Here is a 25,607-nt window from a genome sequence, read left to right on the forward strand (position 1 = left end):
AGTGTAGCTCCAGTGCTAGGTGATGGCAGTGACAAGTCAATTGATTTTCTTTAAAGTGCCATCAAGATGGATATTTAAGAGGAAGGTGTAAAGTGTCAAAGGCACTCCTAAAGAGAAGTTTTCTAATTCTTTTTAAACTCTTTATGGTACGTTATTTGTCTCAAGTTAACAGGGATTGCGTTCCAGATTTGGGGGTTAGCGATGGAAAAAGCACATCTATTTATGTCTAGTCTTGCGACTCTGTTGGTATTTGTAACAAATTTTTATGTATAGAACGTAAATTTCTGTTTGGTATATTCGAAGTTGTGTACTCAGCCAGGTTGATGCATCGTTGTGATTCAAATTATGGATGATGAAGAGGATTTTATATTTATTCTGTAATGGATTGGTAACCAGTGTAGTGAATATAAAATTGGAGAAATGTGATCTCTGCGAGATTTGCCTGTTAGAATATGAGCTGCCGAATTCTGTATTAGTTGTATGGCGTTATCATGAAGTCCAATAAAGAGGGTGTTACAATAATCAAGGCTATTGAAAATCAAGGATTGTAGTATTCGAAAATCATCAGGATATAGGAGGGGACGTAGGTGTTTCAACATATGTAGTTTGAAAAAAAGAGTTTTACGACAAGGGAAATATAATGTGACATAGACTGGAGTCTAATATGACACCTAAATTCCACGCTTTTGATAGAATAGGGATTACGATACCGTCTAAATTGAGCTGCATTGGGACTACATGTGGAGTGAGGAATTGAAGACAGATGAATAATTTGTCTTTACAATGCTGAGTTTTAAACGATTGTGTGAAAGCCAGCTGTTAATTGTTTTAATGTAAAGTATGTTGGACCATGATGAGGAATATGGAATAAAAAACTGAAAATCATCAGTGTAGATTTTAAATTGTATTACCTAGATTGTTTAGTAAGTAGCAAAGCAGAGGCAGATAAATATTAGAGTGGCAGAGCGGAACCTTGTGGTATGCTTGTAGAAATTGTATAACAGTCGAAGAATTAGAACCAATATTTATTTGATACGAATGATTTGTGAAAAGTGAGCAAAACTATTTAAATACAGTCAGTTATATCAATTGAACATTATTGAGTGATCTAAAGTGTCAAATGCAGCAGAAATATGCAACAGAACCAGTATGTAATCTGTTGGTGTCAAAGCCTTTAAGTGTTGAGTGAAGATAATATTTCGGTGCTGTGTCCTTTTCTAAGTCCATGTTTATTGGGGTGGAGAAGCTCATTATTTAAGTAATTTGTGAGTTGGTATAAAACTATAGATTCTGTTATTTTAGCTAAAGTAGTTAAGCTACTGGATGAAAATTATTGAAATTTGTGATATCTTTGTTTTTTTTCTTTGGAATCTGTAGAATTGATGTGGGTATTCACCTGAAGTAAGTGAGTGATTTACAAGTTGTGAAATAAAATCGCTTATTAATTCTGATGACTCCATTGCATAGATTAAATGGTGATGAAGACCTTTTATCTTGTGTAAAACTCCCGATATTATGGTGCGTCTACAAAATAAATGTTGAATTTTTTAATAATCAAACTTTAATTCCACTTGATTGATTTAACCCTGCCTTCTCTCTTAACCTCAAGGAGACTGGCTAAATGGGTTCCAGATCCCATTTCCTTGTAGGAGAGACTCACTAGGAAGGAAGGAAGGCCTTTTAATTAATTTATTTTTAACTGTTGCTCCAGTGTGAAGAACATAAAGTGCTCCAGAACTAGTAACATCTGAAACCCCATTATCCACCCTTTGCCACCAATGGTGGGAAGGTCATTACCACAGGAGGGGGCAAGTTAGGATGGCAGAAAGGAAGGAGTAATTCCTCACCCCTCTGGATCTAGTAGAGACTTATTTCCATATTCCTATATGGAGGGCATATCAGAAGTATTTCCGGTTCTGCATCTTAGGGAGTTCTAGGCTCTACCCTTTGGGCTTGTGACTGTCCCATGAACATTCAATAAGGTGATAATAGAGGTAGAAGCAGCCCTGCACAAATGGGACTGTCTGGAAGATTGGTTCATCAAGGCAGAGTCCTTTTACAAGGGAGCCAACAAGATTTTCCTAGTGTGTAGCAGATGGACTCAGGACCACTGGGGTAGATCTTAAAAAAAAATACGCGATCGTGTACTTTTGTTCGCGCACCAGGCGCGAACAAAAGTACGCTGGATTTTATAAGATACGGGCGTATCTTATAAAATCTGGGGTCGGCGCGCGCAAGGGGATGCACATTTGTGGAACCTGCGCGCGCCGAGCCCAGCGCACGCTGCCTGTTCCCTCCGAGGCCGCTCCGATTTCGGAGCGGCCTCGGAGGGAACTTTCCTTCGCCTTCCCCTACCTAACCCACCCTCCCTAACTTTGCGCGCGCCGGCCGGCAGCCCCGCTCCATGTTCCGGTCCCGGGGGCTGGTCCGGATGCCTCGACCACGCCCCCAGGCCGGCGCCACGCCCCCGAAATGCCGCGTCTTTTTGGGAACGCCCCCTCCCCGCCCCTTTCCAAAGCCCCGGGACTTACGCGCGCCGGCGGCCTATGCAAAATAGGCGCGCCGGCGCGCGTAAATCCAGAAGGATTTACGCGCGCAGGCCTTTTAAAATCCGCCCCAATGGGTATAGTGTACTCCTGATAGCAGTTGGAGATGGATCAGATTTCAATCTGACGTCAGTCCTAGTACATATACCCCAGCAGGAAGTGCTGCTTCCCAGTATTTTCCGTCTCCGTAGCAGTTCGGGACTTTATGCACACTGGCACAGCATTAGAGTAATTTAACAAAGAAACCCAAAACAAGAAGAAATCTTACCTCTACAGACTAACCCCGCTCTCCTGCAGTGACACCCCTTGGGTCCCTCCCCCAGTTGAGAATTCCTGAGGTGATTTCCGCGATCCCTCGGAGGTTGGCCTCTGTCCGGCAGCAGACCCTCGGCGTGGACTTAGCCCTCGGCAGTGGGTGCAACTTCGAGAGCGGCGGTGAAGGTATTTTCCCTCCCCCCCCCCCCCCCCCCCCCCCACAGCTGGAGACCGCCTGGAACGAGACCGGGAAATGCTGAGACAAGGTAAGGTAGAAAACTTCTTTAAAGTCTCTGAAGTACGAAGAGTCGCGCCGGCGCCAGTGCCACCGGGTTGATCAGCCCTAGCAGGGCTAGGTCCCGGTCAGATTCGGGGGTCCTCTCACGTGGAGACCCTCCAAGGTGGTCGCCATGCTGGCTGTGTGGTCGCAGTCACCATCTTGACCTGTTTGCTGCCCTGTCCGCTGTCCCGAGCCGTGCGCACAAATCTCTTGTGCGCACATCAGCACGCGCATAATTGCTGTGTGCATAGCGATGCGCACAACCACACACCTACTGTGCCGGGTGCATAAGTTTGGCCCGCGCGCGCATCTTATTGAGCGCGCACCCAACTTACGCATACAACCTCCTCACCAGAGCGCATAACTAGGCCGCCCGGTCCCTGTATTTTTTTATGCGCACAAGCCATGGCATCAGCGGAGAAGAAGCTCAGGGCCTTTGCCCAGCATGCCACATCAGAGCTGCGCAGCATGAGGAGGCCACGGCCCTGTGTATACAGTGCGAGGAGGCCCTGGGGGATTCAGCCCATGGCCCTCCCCAGCCGGTGCCGGGATCCAGCTTCTCGAACAGTACACCAGACCTCACATCCCCCAGCGGGAGCCTCCCTCAAACGGGGCTCCCCAGGGACACAGCGCCTCTTAATTTTAGACCCAGCATCTATATCCTGGTGGAATTCTTTAAAGGCCCTCATGCCTTCATCCACATGCAGCCGGGGCCTCCGATAACATGGCCACAGACTCCCCCAGAGGACCTCAACATCCTGGGACCCTCTATGCCCAGAGAAGTGCCTCCATCGCCCAGAAGCCCCACCTTTGGGGACACGGACAACTCAAACGACATTTCAGAACCCCTAGAGGAAGGGGAACATCCCCCCCCCCCCCCCCCCCCCCAGGGACCGAAGCACACCGAACCATGAGAAGTTTCTTCACCAAGGATGAGCTTCCAGACCTAGTCACACACAGCTTGAAAGAGCTCGCTATCCCGGGCACAAATACCTTGGGGGAACCTAAGGCGAACCCCCTCCTAGAAGGACTCTCAGATCTCCCATCGTTTCCCACTATTACAAGCTGTCCAGCAGCTAATTGACCTGGAATGGGAAGCCCCGGAAACCACGTTCAAAGGGGGCGTGCCCTGGCAGCCATGTACCCTCTGGACCTCGCTTCCAAAGATTTGGCATGTCTGAAAGTGGATGCCGTGGTTTACGCGGTCTCTAAGCACACTACTATCCCAGTCGAGGGAGGAGCAGCACTCAAGGATGCCCAAGGCAGATGTCTGGAATCCATCCTCAGTCTTTTGACATCTCCGCTATGTCTCTACAGATCGCGGCCTGCTGTGCCGTGGTGACATGCGCCTACTTGTCACAGACCAGGAACAACACTCCCGGGGAAGCCCTGGAACCAGCAGTATCATTCCTCACGGATGCTGCTGCTGATCTAGTGCGCACCTTGGCTAGAGGCGTGTCATCCACTGTGGTGGCCAGAAGACAACTCTGGCTCCGAAGCTGGTCGGCCGACGCATCGCCCAAATCGAGACTCACAAGGATGCCCTTCAAGGAAACCCTCCTGTTCGGAAGCGAACTAGAGAAGCTAGCCAACAAATGGGGTGAATCCCCACTGCCGCGGCTACCGGAGGACAGGAATAAGAAACCAGCGACCCTTCCCTCGAACTTGTAGGGGCAGAGGATCACAGCACTTCAACCCATACAGAAGCACATATCAAGCGGCTCACTCTGCAGGCAGGAGCCAGTCCTTTCGGAACAAGCACAACAAAAGGGGAGCCGGTTCGGGGCCAGGTCCCAGCCGCACCCCACAATGAAAATCAGCCGACCCGTCCAAGGGAAGAAGCCATAGGGGGCAGACTTGCCCTATTCTACCAAAGTTTGGTTGAGATAACTTAGGACAAATGGGTCCTAGCCATCATTCGAGAGGGATATTATCTGGATTTCCATCACATCCCTCCGGACGAGTTTGTGGAATCCCCCTGCCACGACCCCTCCAAGAGGACGGCAGTGGAAGCTACACTGGCCAGATTACTCGCCTTAGAGGCTATAACACTGGTGCCCCCACAACAAATACATAGTGGACACTATTCCATCTATTTTATCGTTCCCAAGAAAGAAGGGATGTTCCGGCCCATCCTGGACCTCAAGTCTGTCGACCGCCACCTGAAGATTCCTTGCTTCCGCATGGAAACCCTACGCTCGGTCATAAGGACGATACAACTGGGAGAATTCCTTACATCTTTGGATCTGTCGGAAGCCTACCTGCACATTCCGGTCCGTCAGGAGCATCAGCGTTTCCTATGCTTCACGATCCTGGATTATCACTACCAGTTCTGGGCACTACCATTTGGGTTAGCTACAGCACCCTGGACGTTCACCAAAATCATGGTGGTAGTGGCAGCAACACTGAGGAAGGAAGGAATCCTCGTACACCCTTATCTGGACGATTGGCTGATCAGGGCGAAATCCCCAGAGGAAAGTCACCAGGTGACCAACAGTCAGAACTCTACTGGAGAGCTTCGGGTGGGTGGTCAACACAAACGAGCTGTTTGCAGCCCTCCCAATCCCTAGAATACCTGGGAATTCTTGTTCGACACCAAACAAGACAAGGTCATCCTGACACAGACAAGGAGATCAAATCTGATGACCCAGTTGCGAACCCTGTTGAGCAAGTTTCGTCCCACAGCATAGGACTACCTCCAAGTCCTCTGCTTCATGGCATCCACACTGGAAGTAGTGCCATGGGCAAGAGCTCACATGAGACCCCTACAGCGTTCTCTACTGTCTCAATGGAGCCTGCTGTCCCAGAACTACACCGTTCTTCTCCAGCTCCCGGACAAAGTTCAGACCAAACTACGATGGTGGCTACAAGAAGGCCATCCGAGCCAGGGAGTGAGGCTGTCCTCACCGACCTGGATCCTGCTCACCACTGACGCCAGCCTACGGGGATGGGGAACACACTGCCAGGAGCTTATCGCCCAGGGGCAATGGAACAAAGAGTCGGGATGGAACATTAACCGCCTAGAAGCACGGGCAGTCAGACTAGCCTGCCTACGGTTCGGACCCAGACTCAGAGACAAATCAGTCAGTCATGTCGGACAATGCGACAACAGTGGCCTACATAAACCATCAGGGAGGAACCAGAAGCCAACAGGTGTCTCTGGAAATAGACCCCCTAATGACGTGGGCGGAAGTGAACCTTCGAGAGATTTCGGCTGTCCACATCTCGGGGAAAGACAACATTGCTGCGGACTACCTCAGCAGAGAAAGTCTAGACCCAGGAGAATGGAGACTGTCGACCACAGCATTCCAGTTGATAGTAAGCCATTGGAGAACACCAACCATGGACCTCTTGGCAAACTGGTCCAATGCCCAAGTGCCCAGCTTCTTCAGCCGCAGACGGGAACCTCAGTCCCAGGGAATCGATGCCCTGATGCAGATCTGGCCACAGGAAACTAATATACGTCTTCCCACTGTGGCCCTTATTGGGCGCAATCATCCACAAGATAAAACACCACAAGGGACCAGTTCTTCTAGTGGCTCTGGACTGGCCAAGAAGGCTGTGGTACACAGACATGCAAAGGCTACTGACAGGGAGCCGTCTCCGGCTACGACCACACAGGGATCTGCTCCAATAAGGGCGGATCCTCCACGAGGACCCAGCGCGATTCTCTTACGGCCTGGCCATTGAGAGGACACACCTGAGGAAGAGCAGATACTCGGGGGCAGTAACTGACACCCTGCTCAGAGCACGCAAGTTCTCCACATCCCTAACATACGTAAGGATTTGGAGAGTATTCGAAGCCTGGTGTGAGGACCGCGACATCATCTCATGCTTAGTCAAAATTCCCGCGATTTTGGAATTCCTACAGAAGGGACTGTCTCTCAACTCTATCAAGGTACAGGTGGCCGCATTGTCATGCTACGGAACCAAGAGTGAGGACGGTAGCCTAGCCTCTCAACCGGATGTCTCCCGCTTCCTGAAGGGAGTCAAGCAGATCCGACCACCCCTAAAGTGGCCGGTGCCTCTGTGGAACCTCAACCTGGTCCTAGACTTCTTAGCAGGAGCCTCCTTCAGACCACTCCGCGGCCTATCCTTCCAACTATTAACATTGAAAACAGCCTTCCTGGTGGCAGTCTGTTCGGCCCGGCGTATCGCTGAGCTACAAGCACTGTCCTGCCGAGAGCCATTCCTCAAACTCACTCCGGGAACCATCCAGTTACGCACGGTCCAGTGGTTTCTCACTTCCATCTCACTACCATCTCCAGATGAGCATAAGAATTCGGAAGAATCTCGCTGCCTGCGCCACCAACGCCGGCAGACGCCTAGTCTGATACCTGGAAAGGTCTGAATCCGTACAGTGGGAAGAAGCGAGGAGAAGCGGCCTCGCGAGCAACCATAACCCGCTGGATCAAAGAAGTTATCAAGGCAGCCTACATAGAAGCAGACAAGCCGCCGCCTTTGCAAGTCAAGGCCCATTCTACTAGAGCCCAGGCAGTGTCTTGGGTGGAAACCAAGATTCTGTCACCTGCCGAGATCTGTCGGGCGGCGACATGGTCCTCCATCCACACCTTCTCCAGGTTCTACTGCCTGGATGTTCAGGCTCGAGAGGACACAGCATTTGCAAGGGCAGTACTAAGTGGGGCCTCGGGCAGCCTCCCACCCGGTTTGGGAGTAGCTTTTATACATCCCATTGGTCCTGAGTCCATCTGCTACATGCTAGGAAATGGAGAAATTACTTACCTGATAATTTCGTTTTCCTTAGTGTAGACAGATGGACTCAGCATCCCACCCACGGCTGCCGTCATTCATGGAATTCTCGGGCGACATCCCCGAGAGCGAGTTATTCACAGGTAAGCCAAGTTTTCCCTCCAATTAGGACACCATCCTGCTGGATGTCGACGTTTCTTGGTTGAGGGCACTGGCGGTCTCCAGCTATAACCAATTCAACCAGTTCAAGTTAACCAAGTTATAAAGTTAATCAAGTTATTCAGTCACACATATATCCACAATTGCTTTTCGAGGAGAATACTGAAGAGCAGCACTTCCTGCTGGGGTATATGTACTAGAACTGTCATCAGATTGAAATCTGATCCATCTCCAACTGCCATCAGGAGTACACTATACCTATTGGTCCTGAGTCCATCTGTCTACATTAAGGAAAACGAAATTATCAGGTAAGTAATTTCTCCATTAGCCACACTTGCTAGCTCAGGGAATTTTTAGGATGGGTGGTGAATTGTGCCAGGATCAGCCTATCACCCTTGTGGTTTCTAGAGTTTCTAGGGGTCATCTTCAGTGCTAAGGATAGATGAGTAATCCTAATCCACAAAAGGATCTTCAAGTATTTGGGCCTTCCAGGCACAACAAGTGCTCAGCGTGTAGCATTATCTTCTGCTCAGTGTGCAGCAGCAGCCGAGAAAGCAAATTGAATGCTAGGGATTATTAGGAAAGGAATGGAGAATAAAACAGAATATCATAATGCCTCTGTATTTCTCCGTGGTACGACCTCATCTTGAGTATTGTGTGCAGTTCTGGTCATCACATCTCAAAAAAGATACAGCAGAATTAGAAAAGGTACAGAGAAGGGTGACCAAAATGATAAAGTGGCTGGAACAATTCCCCTGTAAAGAGAGGCTAAAGAGTTTTGGGTTCTATGTAGCTTGGAGAAGGGACCGCTGAGGGGGAGATATAGTCTATAAAATGAGCAGAACGGAACAAGTAAATGCTAATCAGTTATTTACTCTTTAGAAAAGTATAAAGACCAGGGGACACTAATGAAGTTACAAGGTAATACATTTAAAACTAAGAAAACATATCTTTTTACTCAGTGCATAATTAAGCTCGGAAATTCATTGTCAGATAATGTGGTAAAAGCTATTAGTGTAGGTGTTTTTAAAAAGGGTTTGGATAAGGCTCCTGGAGGAAAAGTCCATTAACAATTGAGAGAGTTGCAAAAATCCACTGCTTATTCTTGGGATAAGGAGCTTGGATAAGCAGCTTGGACTCTATCTGCTCCTTGGTATCCTGCCAGGTACATGTGTCCTGGCGTGGCCACTGTTGGAAACAGGATACTGGGCTTGATGGACCTTTGGTCTGACCCAGTATGGCAAGTGTTATGTTCTTATGTTCCAATTTCTGAGTCTTATGATATCAACCTTGGATTTAGACCTTGGGCCAGGGCACGCATGCACCTGATGCAGTAATCTCTTCTCTTTTGTTGGACCTACATTTCACAGGAATACGAGTCAACGTTCCCTCTACCTCGAACAAAGAAAAGCCTGGTCTGGTGGTTAGATTCTGTAGATTTCAAAAAGGGGTAGGGCTAAAGCCGCCCAAATGGGTCATTTTAATCTCAGATGCTGGCACTCTTGGATGGGGAGCTCACTGTTGGGGTCAGGTGTCTCGAGGCCGCTGGACAATAAAAAAAACAGACTTGGGAAGCAAGAGTTATCAGATTGGCCCTAAGGCACTTCCTATCCAAGATAAAAGGAATTGCAGGCCAGGTTCTGTTGGACACTGTAACAGCTGTGGCATACGTGAACAAGCAGGGAGGCAGGAGGAAGTGACGTCATCCCGGGGCAATGGCAGCTTAAGTACCTAGCTCGCCGTGGCAGCAATGAGAAACGGCATGGATATATGCTAAAACGGGGCCTCGCCGGCCACAACGAGCAGGCTAAGCAGGGGAAACACCCGGGCTTTGAATCGTGGGAACCGCGGAGTGCAAAAGTCTGCCGGCCGTGAGTACGGGGAGGTGGAGGAGGGAGCCCCGCGGGAGCCAAGCACTTACTAAGATGGAGGCGGACCGCGTGTTGGAGGTTGCGATCGCGGCGGCTCGATTCCCCAGTGCCCCCAAGTCGGCATCAAACTTTTAACATCGCAAAATACACCGGAGCCCCAGCAGTGAAGGGAGGTTCTTTTCTTGTCGAAATCGGCAGCAGGCAGGGGAAGACAGGCGGTGGAGGAGCGAGCTCAGCGGGACGAGCAGGGAGCCAAAATGGCGGCGGACCACGTGGTTAGTCCCGGGGAAGAGGCAACACACTAAATTACAGCAAAAGTAAAGACCCCAGAGGCCCCGGAGTATAGCGGCAACAGTGGGGAAGAAAAGTATTTTTCAGCCTTGGACTGTGGGACTGATTATCAGGCTGGGTCTGAGCTGCACGGCTGTGGGTGAGAGCTGGTGTGCAAGAGAACCCCCCGGGGGGGATGCAGCAGGCAGAGTGACCATGAAAGCAGGCTACTGAGACGGCGGCTGTGGGGTAAAGGGGCCCTGAGGCTGGGGCAGACAGACACAGCAAAGGTAAAGCAAATGGCAGCCCGTAAGAAACCCATAGACTTGTCAGCGTTTGCATACAGTGAATCCATGGAAGGGGAGAAAGGAGCCCCGAGGGGGGACGAAGTGGACACCGTGGCAGCTGAGCCAGCTGATATCGGAGGGTCTCATTTGGGGGCACATCTTGAGACTAGCCCCACCAAGCAGGAATTGCAGACATGGTTGCAAGATATGAAACAAGAAATTATACAGACATTGAATCTGGAAATAAAGGAAAACATGGGGGCACTTCGGGTGGAGGTAGAAGAGCTTGGAGAACGCGTGCACGTGGTGGAGCAAAGTGTGGATGAGCAGGCTGCTACTCTTGTGCAACACAATAAGGATATACAAAACTTGCAGCAGGTCACGGAGGACTTACTAACTAAGAAGATCTGGAAAACCGGCAGCGCCGCTGCAATATTAGAATCCGCGGTATACCGGAGGGAGAAGAAACCATCGATTATGGACTGGTTGTGCAAAACATATGCAGATCCCTTTTGAGTTCAGAAGCGGAAAAACCGTATGGGCAACCAATTCTTATTGACAGAGCCCATCGCGCGCTGGGTAAGCCGGTTAAGAACAAGCAGGGAGGCAACCCATAGCATGTAGTTGGCTGAGGAAGTAATTTTGCTCTTTACCTGGGCAGGAAAAACTCTGCAGTGCCTCTCAGCAACCGACATTGCAGGAAGTAAGAACATCCAGGCAGACATACTCAGCAGACAGGCTGAATCCAGGAGATTGGGAGTTCAGTGAGGAAGCCCTCCAACAGTTGATTGGTGGGGGGTCTTCCCTTCAGGAACCAGGGAAAATAATCCAGCAGATTCTTTAACAGAAGAAAAGAATGGGGATCCAGCTGAATAGATGCTGTGATCAAACCCTGACCGAAGGGAGCCCTGCTCTTCATCTTCCCTCCCTGCTTCTTATAGGCAGGGTAATAAAGAGGGTAGAGAATCATCCTACAATATTGATTCTGGTAGTTCCTGATTAGCCAATGCAACCATAGTATGTGGACCTAATGAGGATTCTGGATGACTGTCCCAAGGGGATATAGTCTACTGCATCAGGGGCAAATTGTGATGAAAGGCCTTACTCAATTCTTACTTATAAAGCCTGGCCCTTGGTAGTGAGTGGTTATGCAGAAAAGGCTATTCCTCTGAAGTTATATTGACCAAGCTGAAGATATGTAGAATCTCTACGTCCTTAACTATATCTGGATCTGGCGTATATTTGAGGACTTTTGTTGCAGACATTGCAAATATCTTGAGCTTCCTTCAAAAGGGGTTGGACAAGAGCTCAGCTTTCAACTCACTGAAAGTGCCATATCCTATTACAGGGGCACTATAGAGGGTCTTTAGGTAGCTGCACATTCATAGTCCTCTATTTATGAACGGTAAAGCATATCCATCCCCCATTCAAACCATTGATTCCTTAGTGGGATCTTAACTTGTTCTGGAATGCCCTCATAGGGCTTCCCTTTGAACCGATTAAAAACACACATCCTTGAAGGATCTCTCCCTAAAGACAGCCTTTATCTTTGCTATCTGTTCTGCTATCTTGGAACTATAGGCCTAAGGTCATTTTTCCCTTTCATTTAAATCGATTTCTCTCTCACTCAGCCTTCAGCGACAGCAAGGATGAAAGAGAAAACAAAGGACTCTGCCTCCTAGATGTAAGATGTATACTGTTAAGATCCCTAAAAGTCACAAATCACTTCTGGAACACTGACAGGCTGGTTGTCCTGTCCAGAGACTCCCAGGAAGGTGAAACAGCATTCAAGGCTACATTAAGCAGATAGATCAAGGAAGCAATCTCTTTGGCTTTTCGCAAGTTGCTGGCATTTCGCAAGGGCTCATGTGCCATCATGGGCAGAAGCATCAGTAGTATCTCCAGATGAAATTTGCAAGGCAGCCACTTAGTCATCTTTGCATTGTTTAACAAGGTTTTTTGTTAGGTTAGATAAGAGCCAAGGCAAACTCTGCCTTTGGGGAAAGGGATTCGTAAGGCAGCCCCGTCTTCCTCTTGCCTGACCTAGGTACAGCTTACATAACCAGCTAACTTTAGGATAGCTGGGTATATTTGCAGCACAGCTGTGCCACTGAATATACCTTGCAGTTAGCTGGTTGATTATGGATCCCAGTATTTCCTTTTTCTTTTTTCTTCCCATCCCCCTTCTCTCTTCCCCCCCCCCCCCCCCAACACACACACACACACACACACACACACACACACACACAGTAGAGGTTTGGGCTTCTAGCTCCCTTTGTCCCTCTGTACCCTCAAAAATACATTTTCTTTTCCAGACACAAGTGCATAGGAAAATTGGAAGATATCCTCCCACCCCCTTCTTTTCTTCTCTTCATTTCCTTAAATTGGGTTTGGTTTGGTTACTGGTCTGGCAATTGCCTAATAACGCTCATCCCATATAGCTAGTGATGTCACAAGGGAAAAAGAGGTGTGTCCTCTGTCTCTGAAAGCTGTGTGTGAGAGTGCCCTATAGAAACCCTCAGAACACCTTAATAGGTCCCAGCAGTCTGGGCCCAGTCCAACTTTACATGGGGCATTCTGGGTGCAAGGAGTCTCCTCTGAGAATGGATAAAGCATAGGCTCAGAGGAGAGCAAGACAGGCCCCTGGGAGAAGGAGAAGGCAGCTCCTTAAGCATAACTGACCTACCGAAGTTCTTTTGCTGTTATACTGCAAGGTAAGCAGTCTTGTACTCTGTTTTGTGTGCAAAGAATAAAGTTGTGCAAGAGGAAAGCTGGAGACCAGACTGTAATTCTGTCTTCCAGCCAGCCATAGATCGTGTGCTCTGACACACATGGTGTCAGGGATTTTCTGCACTAAGTGACTGCACAGGCAAAAGTCCAAGCCTCCTAGGAGTGTCTGAAAATAGGATTTGTTGAAAATTCTGCACTGGGAAGGAAGAGGTTGGGGTTTTTGGTTTTTTTTTTTAAGAGGTTTGCATGTGATGGGCTTAGAGAAAATCTTAGTGCAAAAGCACATGAAAGGAAGAGAAGTTCTGAAAAGGTGTTTTCTGTAAGCATCACACAGAGAAACACTATTGCAAAAGCACATTGAAAGAAAAGTGAAATTTGGGCAAAAGTGTTTTCTTTGAGCATTGCATACTGGCGTAAAGTATATGAAGAAAAAACTGCAGTTTTTTTTTTCTTGGGGCCTCACACAAACACACCCAGTTTGGCAACAGGCCAAAGAGGCCAGCGTTTTTGGTTTTGATTTGTTTTCCTGTTCCTGAGAGGTGATGCATGTGTGGCTTTGTTTCCTGGGGAAGAGGATCAGGAGGAGCCAGAGGGTTTTGGAAAGGTGCATGGTGGTGGAATGCGACATCCTGGAAGTTCTTCAGGCCCAAGGGGCCACATTGAGGGAGGGCTAGAAGCCACTCTTAGATGCCATAGATGTCTAGGGAGAGGAATTGTTAGCCATAGAGACTTGGATAGAGGAATGGTCCCAGACAGCAGCTGAAATATGGGCATTGTCTATAGAGTTGGATCAAGAGTTAAGAGATTTTGCATGGTGCTTGTGAGGAACCGATGAGCACAGACAGTGGCTGCTGGACACTCTGCCAAGAGCCAAGAACCTGATACCTTGGAAAGCCTGAGGAAAAGGGACTGTAGAAATCCCTGAGAAAGAGACAACTGAGGTCTCCGGCAGGTTGGGTGAGTTGGGGCAGCAGTCTGAAGAAACCTGGCTTGGCCTGAAAAGAGGAGGGAGCACAGCAATCTGGTGAGGTGTCTGTCTGAAACTGTAACCTCCCAGAGCACATAAAGGCTGGGAGCCACAAAAAGGAGAGCAGGCTGGCTTGGTCAAGGCTGACCTGGGTCACCTTGGAGACTGGCCTGAAGATGACATGACCATAGAGGCTGGCAAAGCATTGCTGGAGCCAGTGGTGACTAAGGCTGACCAAGGGCAAATCCGAGAGCGGCTAAAAAGGGATGCTAGAGTGAAGCCTGGCGAAGTGTCAAGGGAGTCCAGTTTGGCCCAGGTGGAAAAGCCAAAGGGGCCAATTCCAGTCTGGAGAGTTCCAGAAACCCTGGAGCCTGTGGGGATATTCCCCAATTTGGACATAGGGCCAGCAGTGTATGGCTAAGCAAAATTCACTTCCCCCACCGGTAACAATGATAAACAAAGAAAAGGACACCCAAGAGGCTTGGACCTAGAAGGCTTGTCTGTATTATGGATAGAGTCCAGAGACTGGAATCCATCATCGGAACCCATGATTTGGGGTTCTTTATCATTGTGTACTCTAGCAGTGGAGTCGAGTTGGTCAGAGGTGATTGACTAGGATGTATCTTCTCGGGGACAACCTGGTTTGCCTTCTTTCATTGGAGTCCTAGATAAGTGAACCCTTGCCAATGGGATCAGAAGAAGACTCTACAGATATTCAATCTGACCTGCTTCCGCACCCTACTAATCACACCTTGCCCCCAGAAGACCTCACTTACTCTGTGGAAAAGGTGGGACCAGTGCTTGGAGTCCATGTCCATAAAGACAATGATCCCTGTTTGGAGTTGCTTGGTCTGCTTTAAATTCTGGAGTCACTGTCAGAAATCAGCAGCCTTTCCACTTCATAACATCCTCAACATTCTACTAATGAGAATATGGGAAACTCCTGTCTCGGGTGCTCCTATGGTGAAAAACACTTATCCTTAAATACAGAGTTCAGAAGCCTCTCATGTTTTAGTGTCATCCAACTTCCATACCAATCTCTTCAAATTTTCCTCCAGGGCAGGATCATAGACTACTTGATAATTTTGGTAAGAAAATCTTTCCAAGTTCCATGCTCTCTGCTCACATCCTTATTCACCAATTTTATGTAGTGCAATACATTTACAAAATTATTTAGAAACTAAAGCTCTTTTTACATTCTATGGAGGCTGATAGTGCTTGCCCTCTGCCTCCTTTTGGATGTAGGGAAAGGCAGCTGACACCTCCTCGGATCTGTATATGAGTCGTTTGATTCCGCTTCGTTTACCTAGTCAGCCTCGGTTGGCCTCTATGTATGGTGTGACTTTGAACGAGCAGCATTCGTGAAGATGTCCATGAGAAGTGGGCTAATCTACCTTGCTTGGACGACAACCTGTTTTGGTGAGAAGCTCAGGGAAATGGTTGCTGAAATTAAAGATCAGATGGAGCCGTACAATTTCGGCAGCTTCCAAACAGTTTTCTGGAATATCACCTCCTTCATCTACAAATGGCTGCATTTCCACGAATGACTATACCGCTCTTTTCTACAGTACTGTCTTCTCTCTTCCAGCCCAGTGACAGCAGCCACTTCTGGCCAGACTACATCATCATTAACGTCGCCAACCAAAACATATGCAGCAGGCCCAATTTTTTTATTTCTCCCAGCACTTCCTGGCCGCCCTTACAAATATGGTATCAGATAACCCAAATCTCTCCCAATACCAATGGGCTTGGGAGAGAGGAGTGTACACTCACACACAGCAATCTCATATGCTTTGAATGTAGGATAAAAAGGGATCCATTTTCTAAAGGTTTATCTGACTAACTTCAGAAGTGACAGTTAAACATCTGCCTTTGAAAATTTTTACTTCTGTCTAACTAAATGTATCATTCTAAACTTATGTAGTGAAATAAGGGATTGCTCTAGAGACATTTACAAGGCAGATTTATGATCACACATGCCAAACACGGCAGTCAAATTCTAGAAACTTTTATGTTAAGTATGTGGATCGAAATGGCCCTCCCGAGACCCAAAATCGAAATGGGACAAAAAAGATTGTATGCACACCCCTAATTTGCTCCATAAGACGCACAGATGCCCGGGAACAGAGCCAGTTTAGCACACCATTTTTTTTTTTTTTTTTTTTTTAATTTCCCCCTCTGAATCCTAGGTGTCTTAAGGTCAGGTGCGTCTGATGGAGCGAAAAATACGGTAATTTTACTGGCGTTGGTTGACGAACCTGCTGACAGCCACGGGTTCAGAAAACGGACGCCGGCAAAACTGTGTCCATTTTCCAACATGCAGGCAGATTTTTTTTTTTTAATTTTTATTAGTTTTAGTAGAGTTTATTTTAGTACTATCTTATGAACAAATGTTATCCTGTTTTTATACTGCTTTTTCTTTTTAACAGCTAAACTTTCTATTGATGTTCCTTTTAAATTTTTACCTGTTTTTACTATTTATTGAATATTTTATTGTATTTCTAAATGTATTTAAAATGTAAACCGTTATGAAGGCCACAGCTAATTTGACAATAAAACCATAAACAGCCTCCGACTTAATATCGCTATGATATTAAATCAAAGAGTGCCTTTGGGCAGGCATTAATTTCTGAGAGTAAAATGTGCGGCTTGACTGCATCAACATGCAGTTGCATGTGATGAGTGCTATTAGTTTCCAGGGGGGTTGGCCGTGCGTTTTCCATGCACTTATTACTTACCCCTTACTGTATAAGGGGTAATAGCGCGTCAAAAACGCGCGGCCAAAGAGGGGCTAAACGGTGCGCTCGGCTGAGCACACTGTTCTGTATCTGCCTGAAAGTGAGGTAGCACTTAAAAAAAAAAAAAAAAAAAAAAGTGAAAGGTTATTAAACAGGCAACAAAAACATAAGAACATAAGAAAATGCCATACTGGGTCAGACCAAGGGTCCATCAAGCCCAGCATCCTGTTTCCAACAGTGGCCAATCCAGGCCATAAGAACCTGGCAAGTACCCAAAAACTAAGTCTATTCCATGTAACCATTGCTAATGGCAGTGGCTATTCTGTAAGTGAACTTAATAGCAGGTAATGGACTTCTCCTCCAAGAACTTATCCAATCCTTTTTTAAACACAGCTATACTAACTGCACGAACCACATTCTCTGGCAACAAATTCCAGAGTTTAATTGTGCGTTGAGTAAAAAAGAACTTTCTCCGATTAGTTTTAAATGTGCCCCATGCTAACTTCATGGAGTGTCCCCTAGTCCTTCTACTATCCGAAAGAGTAAATAACCGATTCACATCTACCCGTTCTAGACCTCTCATGATTTTAAACACCTCTATCATATCCCCCCTCAGTCGTCTCTTCTCCAAGCTGAAAAGTCCTAACCTCTTTAGTCTTTCCTCATAGGGGAGTTGTTCCATTCCCCTTATCATTTTGGTAGCCCTTCTCTGTACTAAACCGTTACAAAAAAGGAGAGAAGTACATATCCGTGTGTCAGTGTGGACAAAAAGAGGCTGGGTAGGCTCACGAGGTGATGCCCATGCAGGAACTTCCACACATCTTCTGTAGAGCATAAAGCTTTACATTGGAAATAACTACCCAGAAAAAGGCTCTGGAAGCCTCGGCTCAGTGTGCATTGGAGGCCAAAAAATAAAATACAATGTTAGGAATTATTTGGAAAAGAATGGAGAATACAGACATTATGCCTTTGAATAGATCAGTGGTGCGGCTGCATAATTTTTTTTTTTTTAGCTTTTTATTTAAACCACCACAACTGTTACAGATGTGAGATGTTACCAGTGAATAAAACATTTCACATTTGCTCATAGCAAGCATTGAACAATTGTTGAAGCAATTAGGATCTCCCATCGCTCCCAGCTTACCAGAAACATCCCATATCCCTTCTCAAGTGCCACACCATTTCAGGGGGTATGAGACCCCACCCTGGGCTTATCAATCTGACACAATATTGAGAAGAACCTACTAAATGACAGTTAATCATATGCTAGATTCTATGCATAGGGAAATCACCCGTCAGTTGTCCCCCACATTACAATAGGCCCAGTACCTTGACCAAATCGCCACATATAAATGCATATTATGCTTTAACAAGTAGGTAAGCGTCTCTACCAGGGCAATTCAAAATTGTCGTGTCCCCCCCCCCCCTTCCCCCCCAGTTTCTTCTGTACCTCTCCAGTTCTGCTTTCAGGGCCCTGTATAGTTTAACAGATTCCTCCTGAAACCCATATTCATCTCTCAGATCAGAGAAACATTTCATCCTTGGCTCATCTTCCTCCCACAAGTGACCCAAGAACTTGTGTGGCTGCATCTTGAGCTTTGTATACAGTTTTGGTCACTGCATCTCAAAGTGATGCAGTAGAATGTGGAAAAGATGCAGAGAAGGGCAACAAAAATGGTTAAGGAGTTGCAACAGTTACCTTATGAAAAAAGGCTAAACAAGTTATGGCTCTTTAGCTTGGAGAAGAGATGATTGAGGGTGGGGGGGATATGGTTGAGGTCTACAAAATTATTAGTGGAGTAAAACAGATAATGGCAAATGGCTATTTACCCTTTCAAATATAGTAGGACTTGGGGACATTCCTTTAAGCTAACAGGTATTAGATTTAAAAGAAATTTGGAGAAAATGATTTTCCACTCAAACTGAAATTCATGGCTGGAGGATGTGGTCAAGCAACTAGCTTAACTGGGTTTAAAAAGGGTTTGGACAAGTTCCTGGAAGTCATGTCCATAAATAGTTATTAACCAGGTGACTCAAAGACCTACCACTTGTCTTAAGGAATGAGCAGCAAGAAATTGCATCTACTTTTCGGGATTAGCCAGGGAGATAGGATGCTGGACTTGATGGATCTTTTGTCTGACCCAGCATGGCACTTATGTGCGCTCAACTCCACTTGGAAATGATAAAATGTAGAAAGTAAACCAAGTGGCTGTTTTTGGTATAAACAAGCTGGGAGGTATGGGCTCTTATGCCCTTTGCCAGAGGAGTTTACAAATCTGTTCATGGCAGGACATCACCATGCCCATTTCCAGGAGACTTACTTTCCAGGAAGCCAGAATAAGCTAGCAGATTGCTTAAGCAGATTGTTAAAACTGTACAAGTGGTCCTTAGATCAGAGAGAAACAGATGACTTTTTCAGTTGCTGGGGAAATCTGGTCATTAACCTTTTCGTCTCAGAAGTCAATTGGAAAGTCAAAAGGTTCTGCTCCATATATCCGAACAGCTATAGCTCCTGATGATTTTCTGCCTACTCTATGCATATCCACCAATTTCTCTGATCCCCAGGACTATCCAGAATGTCTTTCAGGCAAGGTGAGGATGATCCTTATTGCTCCAGCCTGGCCATGGCAAATGTGGTTTTCATACCTTGTCCATCTTTCAGTTCATTCTCTGCTCCCAGATTCTCATCACAGGAAAATGAGTCTCTGCCATACCATCCTTCCATTCCTGACCTTCATGGTATGGATGTTGAGCACACAGTACTCTTCTCCTTAATCCTTCCAAAGGAGGTGGAGGATGTGCTAATTTCGGTTAGAAAACCTTCAAAGGTTCTAAAATCTCAAGTGGAAGAAGTTCTTGACTTGGTGTGGGATCAGCCATCTGGATCCTTTCTTATGACATGAGAGATTTGCTTCACTATCTGTTTTTTATCATTCTCAGGCCTTAGCACCTCTTCAGTGAAGTTTCATCTTGGCTCCATTGTGGTATATCATGAATCAATGGAGGGAGTTCCAATCTCTCTACACACTTTAGTATCTCAGTGACTATGACATTCCAGATCTCTGGACAGTAAACCTCCAATGCCTTGGGCCCTTAATATAGTTCTAGCATAACTCATGAAACCATTCAAACTGCTCAAATCTGTGGACTTGGTTTCTCATTTGGAAAGTGTTTCTCATGGCCATCACTTCAGCACAAAGAGTAAGTGAACTATTGGCTCTGGTTTCAGTCATCATACCTTCAGCTTTTTCACAAAAGGGTGGTCTAATGTACTCGCCCCAAGTTTGTTACTCAAACTGTTGTACTACCTGTGTTCTTTCCAAGACCACATGCACATAGAGAGGAATGGGCTCTTCACTCCTCAGACTGTAAGAGAACTCTGGTATATTACCTCCGTTAAGTTTCTCAGCTGTTTGTGTTCTTTCGATTCCTATAGATTGGGAAGAGTAGTTGCCAAAGGCTAGCAAACTGTATAGTGCACTGTTAGGCACTAGCAGGCTTACATGTAACAGATTCTGTCAAGACTAATTTAATGGGAACCATGGTGATATTGGTGGCTTATCTCAGGGCAACTTACGTTTAAGACATTTGTAAAGCTGTGACTTGGTCAACTGAACTTTGGTCACATCCCTTTATTATTTGGACAGTATGTCCCAAGGAGATGGTAACTTTGGACAAACAGTTCTTTGCAGCCTGTTCATTTAGTAGTTCATACTTCACTTTATGGGGCTGTATTATCTTTAGTAAGTGCTTCTGTGGTGCAACCCTGAGCTTGGAACTCCCCGTGCATTCCTGCGTGTCGACAGAGAACTTGTTTGCTTACTTGTAAACAGGATTTACTATAGGCAGGATGAATATGCCATTTTTTAATACTCTCCCACCTTCTTGGAGAGTAGACTACCTTTCAGTGTCATGTAGTCTTTACACAGTGGAAGAGACTAAATTGCATTCAGCTTCATAACACACTGTGTGGGAGATGCATACCATCTGGAAAGCCAGACTTGGGATCCAGTGTGTAACAGTAAAAAGGCAATGAGATATGTATTAGAAGTCTGAAATTTGAAATGAGTTTTCAACTGATACATTAAGCAATGCAAAATGTATTTGTAATATATTTTTAACTTATAGATTTATGGCTACGAATGATTTGATGACTGAACTTCAGAAGGATTCCATCAAGTTGGATGATGATAGTGAAAGGAAGGTAGTGAAAATGATTTTGAAGTTATTGGAAGACAAAAATGGTGAGGTGCAAAATTTGGCTGTCAAATGGTAAGTTTTCCTTTACATTTTGTTGCAAGTTTGTTTTGCTCACTGCTGAATTGATTTTGCTTTGACTTAAATACAGATTTTACAGTTTTAAATACAGAATTATAAATGCTGCAAAGAATATTTAGAGATCCAATCAACTTGATATTTATACAGTGGTTTGCAAAAGTATTCGATCCTTCTAAAAAGTCATCAGATTTGTGTGGATTATAAATAACACATGGATTGTTCCATTGCAAACCAGTATGCTCTTAAGGTAAATTGTCGTCAAAGTCGCAATTCATTATTTCTCTGCATTTTTTTGTAAAATACAATTTAAAATGAAAAATACTGCTTTCCTAGCATGTAGCAGATGGACTCAGGACCAATGGGTATAGTGTGCTCCTGATAGCAGTTGGAGACGGATCAGATTTCAATCTGACGTCAGCCCTAGCACATATACCCCTGCAGGATGCCATGCTCTTCAGTATTTTCCATCTCCATAGCAGTTCGGGACTCTATACACGCTTGCACAGCGTTAGAGTATTCTAACCAAAGAAATCCAAAACAAAGAAGAAAAACTTGCCTCTACAGACGAGCCCCACTCTCCTGCGGTGATACCTACGGGTCCCTCCCCCAGTCGAGATTCCTGAGGTGATTTTCGCGATCCCTCAGAAGTAGGCCTTGGTCCAGCAGCCAGCCCCCGGCGAGGACTTAGCCCCCCTGCATCGGGTTTGGCTGAGAGGCAGCAGGTGCAAATTAGAGTGCAGCGGTGAAGGTACTTTCCCTCTCCCCCCGCAGCCAGAGACCGCCTGGAACAAGACCGGGAAACACCAAGGCAAGGTAGAAAACTTCTTAAAAGTCTCTGGTCTTCGAGGCTCGAATAGCCGCACAGATCGCCAGCTGGCGTCAGTGCTACTAGGTTGATCAGCCCTACCTGGGCTAGACCCCGGTTCGATACAAGGGTCCTCCCACGTGGAGACCCTCCGAGGTGGTCGCCATATTGCCCGCGTGGTTATCATTTCCATTTGATCGCTGCCCTGTCCGCTGATTCATTCTGTGCGCACAGAGGCGAGCCGTGCACACAATCACTTGTGCGCACACTAGCACGCGCATAAGTACCAGCGACGCGCACAAGGGCGCCGGGCACACAGCCACACGCTCAACTGTGTCGGGCACATAAGTAAACCCCGTGCGCACAGCGGCACGTGCATCTTTTTGAGCGCACATCCAACCTACATGCACAACTTTGGTGCACCCAGAGCGCAGAACTCAGCCTCCCAGCGTACGCTTGAACGCACAAACCGGAGTTTTTTTGGCACACGCAAACTATGGCACCACCGGACAAGAAGCTTAAGGCCCAGGGCCTCTGCCCAGCATGCCATATTAGAGCTGCGCAGCACGAAGAGGCCACGGCCTTGTGTATACAATGTGAGGAGGCCCTTGGTGATCCAGCCCAAGGTCCTCCCCGCCGGTACTGGGATCCGGATCCACCGACAGTACACCGGACCTTGCTCCCCCAGCAGGAGCCTCCTTCAAACAGGGCTCCCCGGGGACGCAGCACCTCTCAATTTAGACCCAGCATCTTTCTCCTGGGTAGAATTCTTCAAAGGCCTACATACCTTTTGTCCACATGCAACCGGTGCCCCCCGATGCCACTGCCACAGCCTCCCCACAGCGGACCCTAACATCCCGAGACCTTCTAAACCCAGAGAAGTGCCTCGCCCACCCAAAAGCCCCAGCATTGGCGACACTGACAACCTCTGACAAGGATCAAGACTCCCTGGAGGAAGGAGAAATCCCTCCAGGAACGGAAACCTTCCGAACCATGAGGCGGTTCTTCACCAAAGACTAGCTTTCAGACCTCGTGGCGAAAAGCTTGAAAGAGCTCGCTGTCCCAGGCACAAGTCCAATGGGGAAGCGAAGACGAACCCCCTCCTCGAGGGACTCTGTCAGGCCTCCCGCCATGTTCCTTTGCTGCAAACTGTCCAACAGCTGATTGACCTGGAATGGGAGTCTCCGGAGGCCACATTCAAAGGGGGGCGGACCCTGGCAGCCATGTACCCCCTGGACCCCGCTGCTAAAGATCTCCTGACATTTCCCAAAGTGGATGCCATGGTCTGCGTGGTCGCAAAGCGCACTACCATCCCAGTTGAGGGAGGAGCGGCACTCAAGGATGCCCAGGACAGACGTCTGGAATCCATCCTCAAACAGTCATTCGACGTTTCAGCTATGTCGCTACAGATCGCTGCCTCCTGTGCCATGGTGATACACGCCTGTTTAACTAAGACCAGGAACGCCACCACGCCCATCGAAGCACTAGAACCAGCAGTGTCATTCCTCACGGATGCGACCTCCGACCTGGTACGCACCGCATCAAAGGCGTTTCGTCCATCGAGACAGCCAGAAGACATCTCTGGCTCCGAAGCTGGTTGGCAGACGCGACGTCCAAGACGAGACTCGGAAGCAAACTGGAGAATTTAGCCGACAAATGGGGTGAATGCCCACTACCGCGGTTACCGGAAAACAAGAACAAGAGAAGCCAGCACCCCTCGCCCCAAACATCTAAGGGGCAGGGGATCACAGCGCTTCAAACTGTACAAAAGTACATATCAAACATCTCGCCGCGCAGGGCCAGTCCTTTCGGAACAAGCACAACAAAAGGGGAGCTGGCTCTGGCCCAGGCCCCAGCCCCGGCCCCAGCCGCACCCTGCAATGAAAATCGGCCGGCCCATCCACAGGAAGAAGCCATAGGGGGCAGGCTTGCCCTATTCTACCAAAGATGGGTCGAGATAGTTTCGGACAAATGGGTCCTAACCATCATTCGAGAGGGATATTATCTGGACTTCCACAACATTCCTCTGGACAAATTTGTGAAATCTCCCTGCTACGACCTCTCCAAGAGGATGGCAGTGGAAACCATGCTGATCAAATTGCTCGCCTTAAAGGCCATAACGCTGGTACCCACGCAACAACAAAATACTGGGCACTATTCCATCTATTTTATTGTTCCCAAGAAAGAGGGTACGTTCTGACCCATCCTGGACCTCAAGTCCGTCAACCGTCACTGAAGGTCCCTCGCTTCCGCATGGAAACCCTACACTCTGTCATAAGAGTGATACAGCCGGGAGAATTCCTCACATCCCTGGATCTATTAGAAGCCTACCTGCACATTCCGGTCCACCTTGAGCATCAGCGTTTCCTATGCTTCACAATCCTGGACCATCACTACCAGTTCCGGGCACTACCCTTCGGGCTAGCCACAGCACCCCGAAAGTTCACCAAAATCATGGTTGTAGTGGCGGCGACACTGAGGAAAGAAGGATTCCTCGTACACCCATATCTAGATGATTGGCTGATCAGGGCAAAATCCCCAGAGAAAAGTCATCAGGCAACCACCAGAGTCAAAACTCTACTGGAGAACCTCTGGTGGGTGGTCAACACAAACAAGTGCTGTCTGCAGCCCTCCCAATCTCTGGAGTACCTGGGAGTCCGGTTCGACACCAGACAAGACAAGGTGATTCTGACTCCTACAAGGAGATCAAAGCTGATGAACCAGTTGTGAAACCTGTTAAACAGTTTTTGCTCCAAGGTGTGGGACTACCTCCAAGTCCTTGGTCTCATGTCATCCACACTGGAAGTGGTCCCATGGGCAAGACCTCGCATGCTACCCCTAGGGCGTTCCTTACTTTCATGATGGAATCCGATGTCCCAGAATTTCTCTGTTTGCCTCCAGCTCCCGGAGGAAGTTCGAACCCAGCTACAATGGTGACCTCAAGAAGATCTGAGCAAGGGAGTGAGGCTATCCCCGCCGACCTGGATCCTGCTCACCAAGGATGCAAGTCTACAAAGGTGGGGAGCCCACTGCCAGGAACTGACCGCCCAGGGGCAATGGGACAAGGAAGAGTTGGAATGGAACATCAACTGACTGGAAGCACAGGCAGTCAGGCTAGCCTGCCTACGGTTCAGTCACAGACTCCAGGGCGAATCGGTCAGTCATGTCAGACAACGCCACAAGTGGCCTTCATCAACCGCCAGGGAGGAACCAGAAGCCAACAGGTGTCCCTGGAAATAGAACCCCTAATGGCGTGGGCGGAATCAAACCTACAAGGGATCTCAGCCGCCCATATCGCAGGAAAAGACAACGTCACTGTGGATTACCTCAGCAGAGAAAGTCTAGACCCAGGGTAATGGAGGCTGTCTAACACAGCCTTCCAGCTGATAGCAAACTGCTGGGGAACACCAGCCATGGACCTCCTGGCAAGCCGGTCAAACGCCCAAGTTCCAAACTTCTTCAGTCGCAAGCGGGAACCACAATCCCACGGGATCGATGCTCTCTTCCAGACCTGGCCACAGGAAATCCTGCTGTACATGTTCCCACCGTGGCTGCTACTGGGCGGAATCATCCGCAAGATAGAACACCACAGGGGACCAGTACTTCTAGTGGCCCCGGACTGGCCAAGAAGGCCATGGTGCGAAGACAACTGACAGGGAGCCCTCTCCCTCCTCACAAGGATCTGCTCCAACAAGGCCCGATCCTCCACGA

General features: G+C 47.6%; 1 protein-coding gene across 1 annotated transcript in view; it reads left to right on the plus strand.

Moving 5' to 3' along the window:
• LOC115098487 (cullin-associated NEDD8-dissociated protein 1-like) overlaps positions 1-25,607 on the plus strand; it is a 257,944-nt gene that overhangs the window by 14,548 nt on the left and 217,789 nt on the right. Inside the window, 1 exon segment of the mRNA XM_029615022.1 lies at positions 20,942-21,085. Within this exon segment, the coding sequence (XP_029470882.1) occupies positions 20,942-21,085 (144 nt within the window).

The sequence above is a fragment of the Rhinatrema bivittatum genome, chromosome 9 (genome assembly GCF_901001135.1).
Source record: "Rhinatrema bivittatum chromosome 9, aRhiBiv1.1, whole genome shotgun sequence".
In the NCBI taxonomy this organism is placed as follows: Eukaryota; Metazoa; Chordata; class Amphibia; order Gymnophiona; family Rhinatrematidae; genus Rhinatrema; species Rhinatrema bivittatum.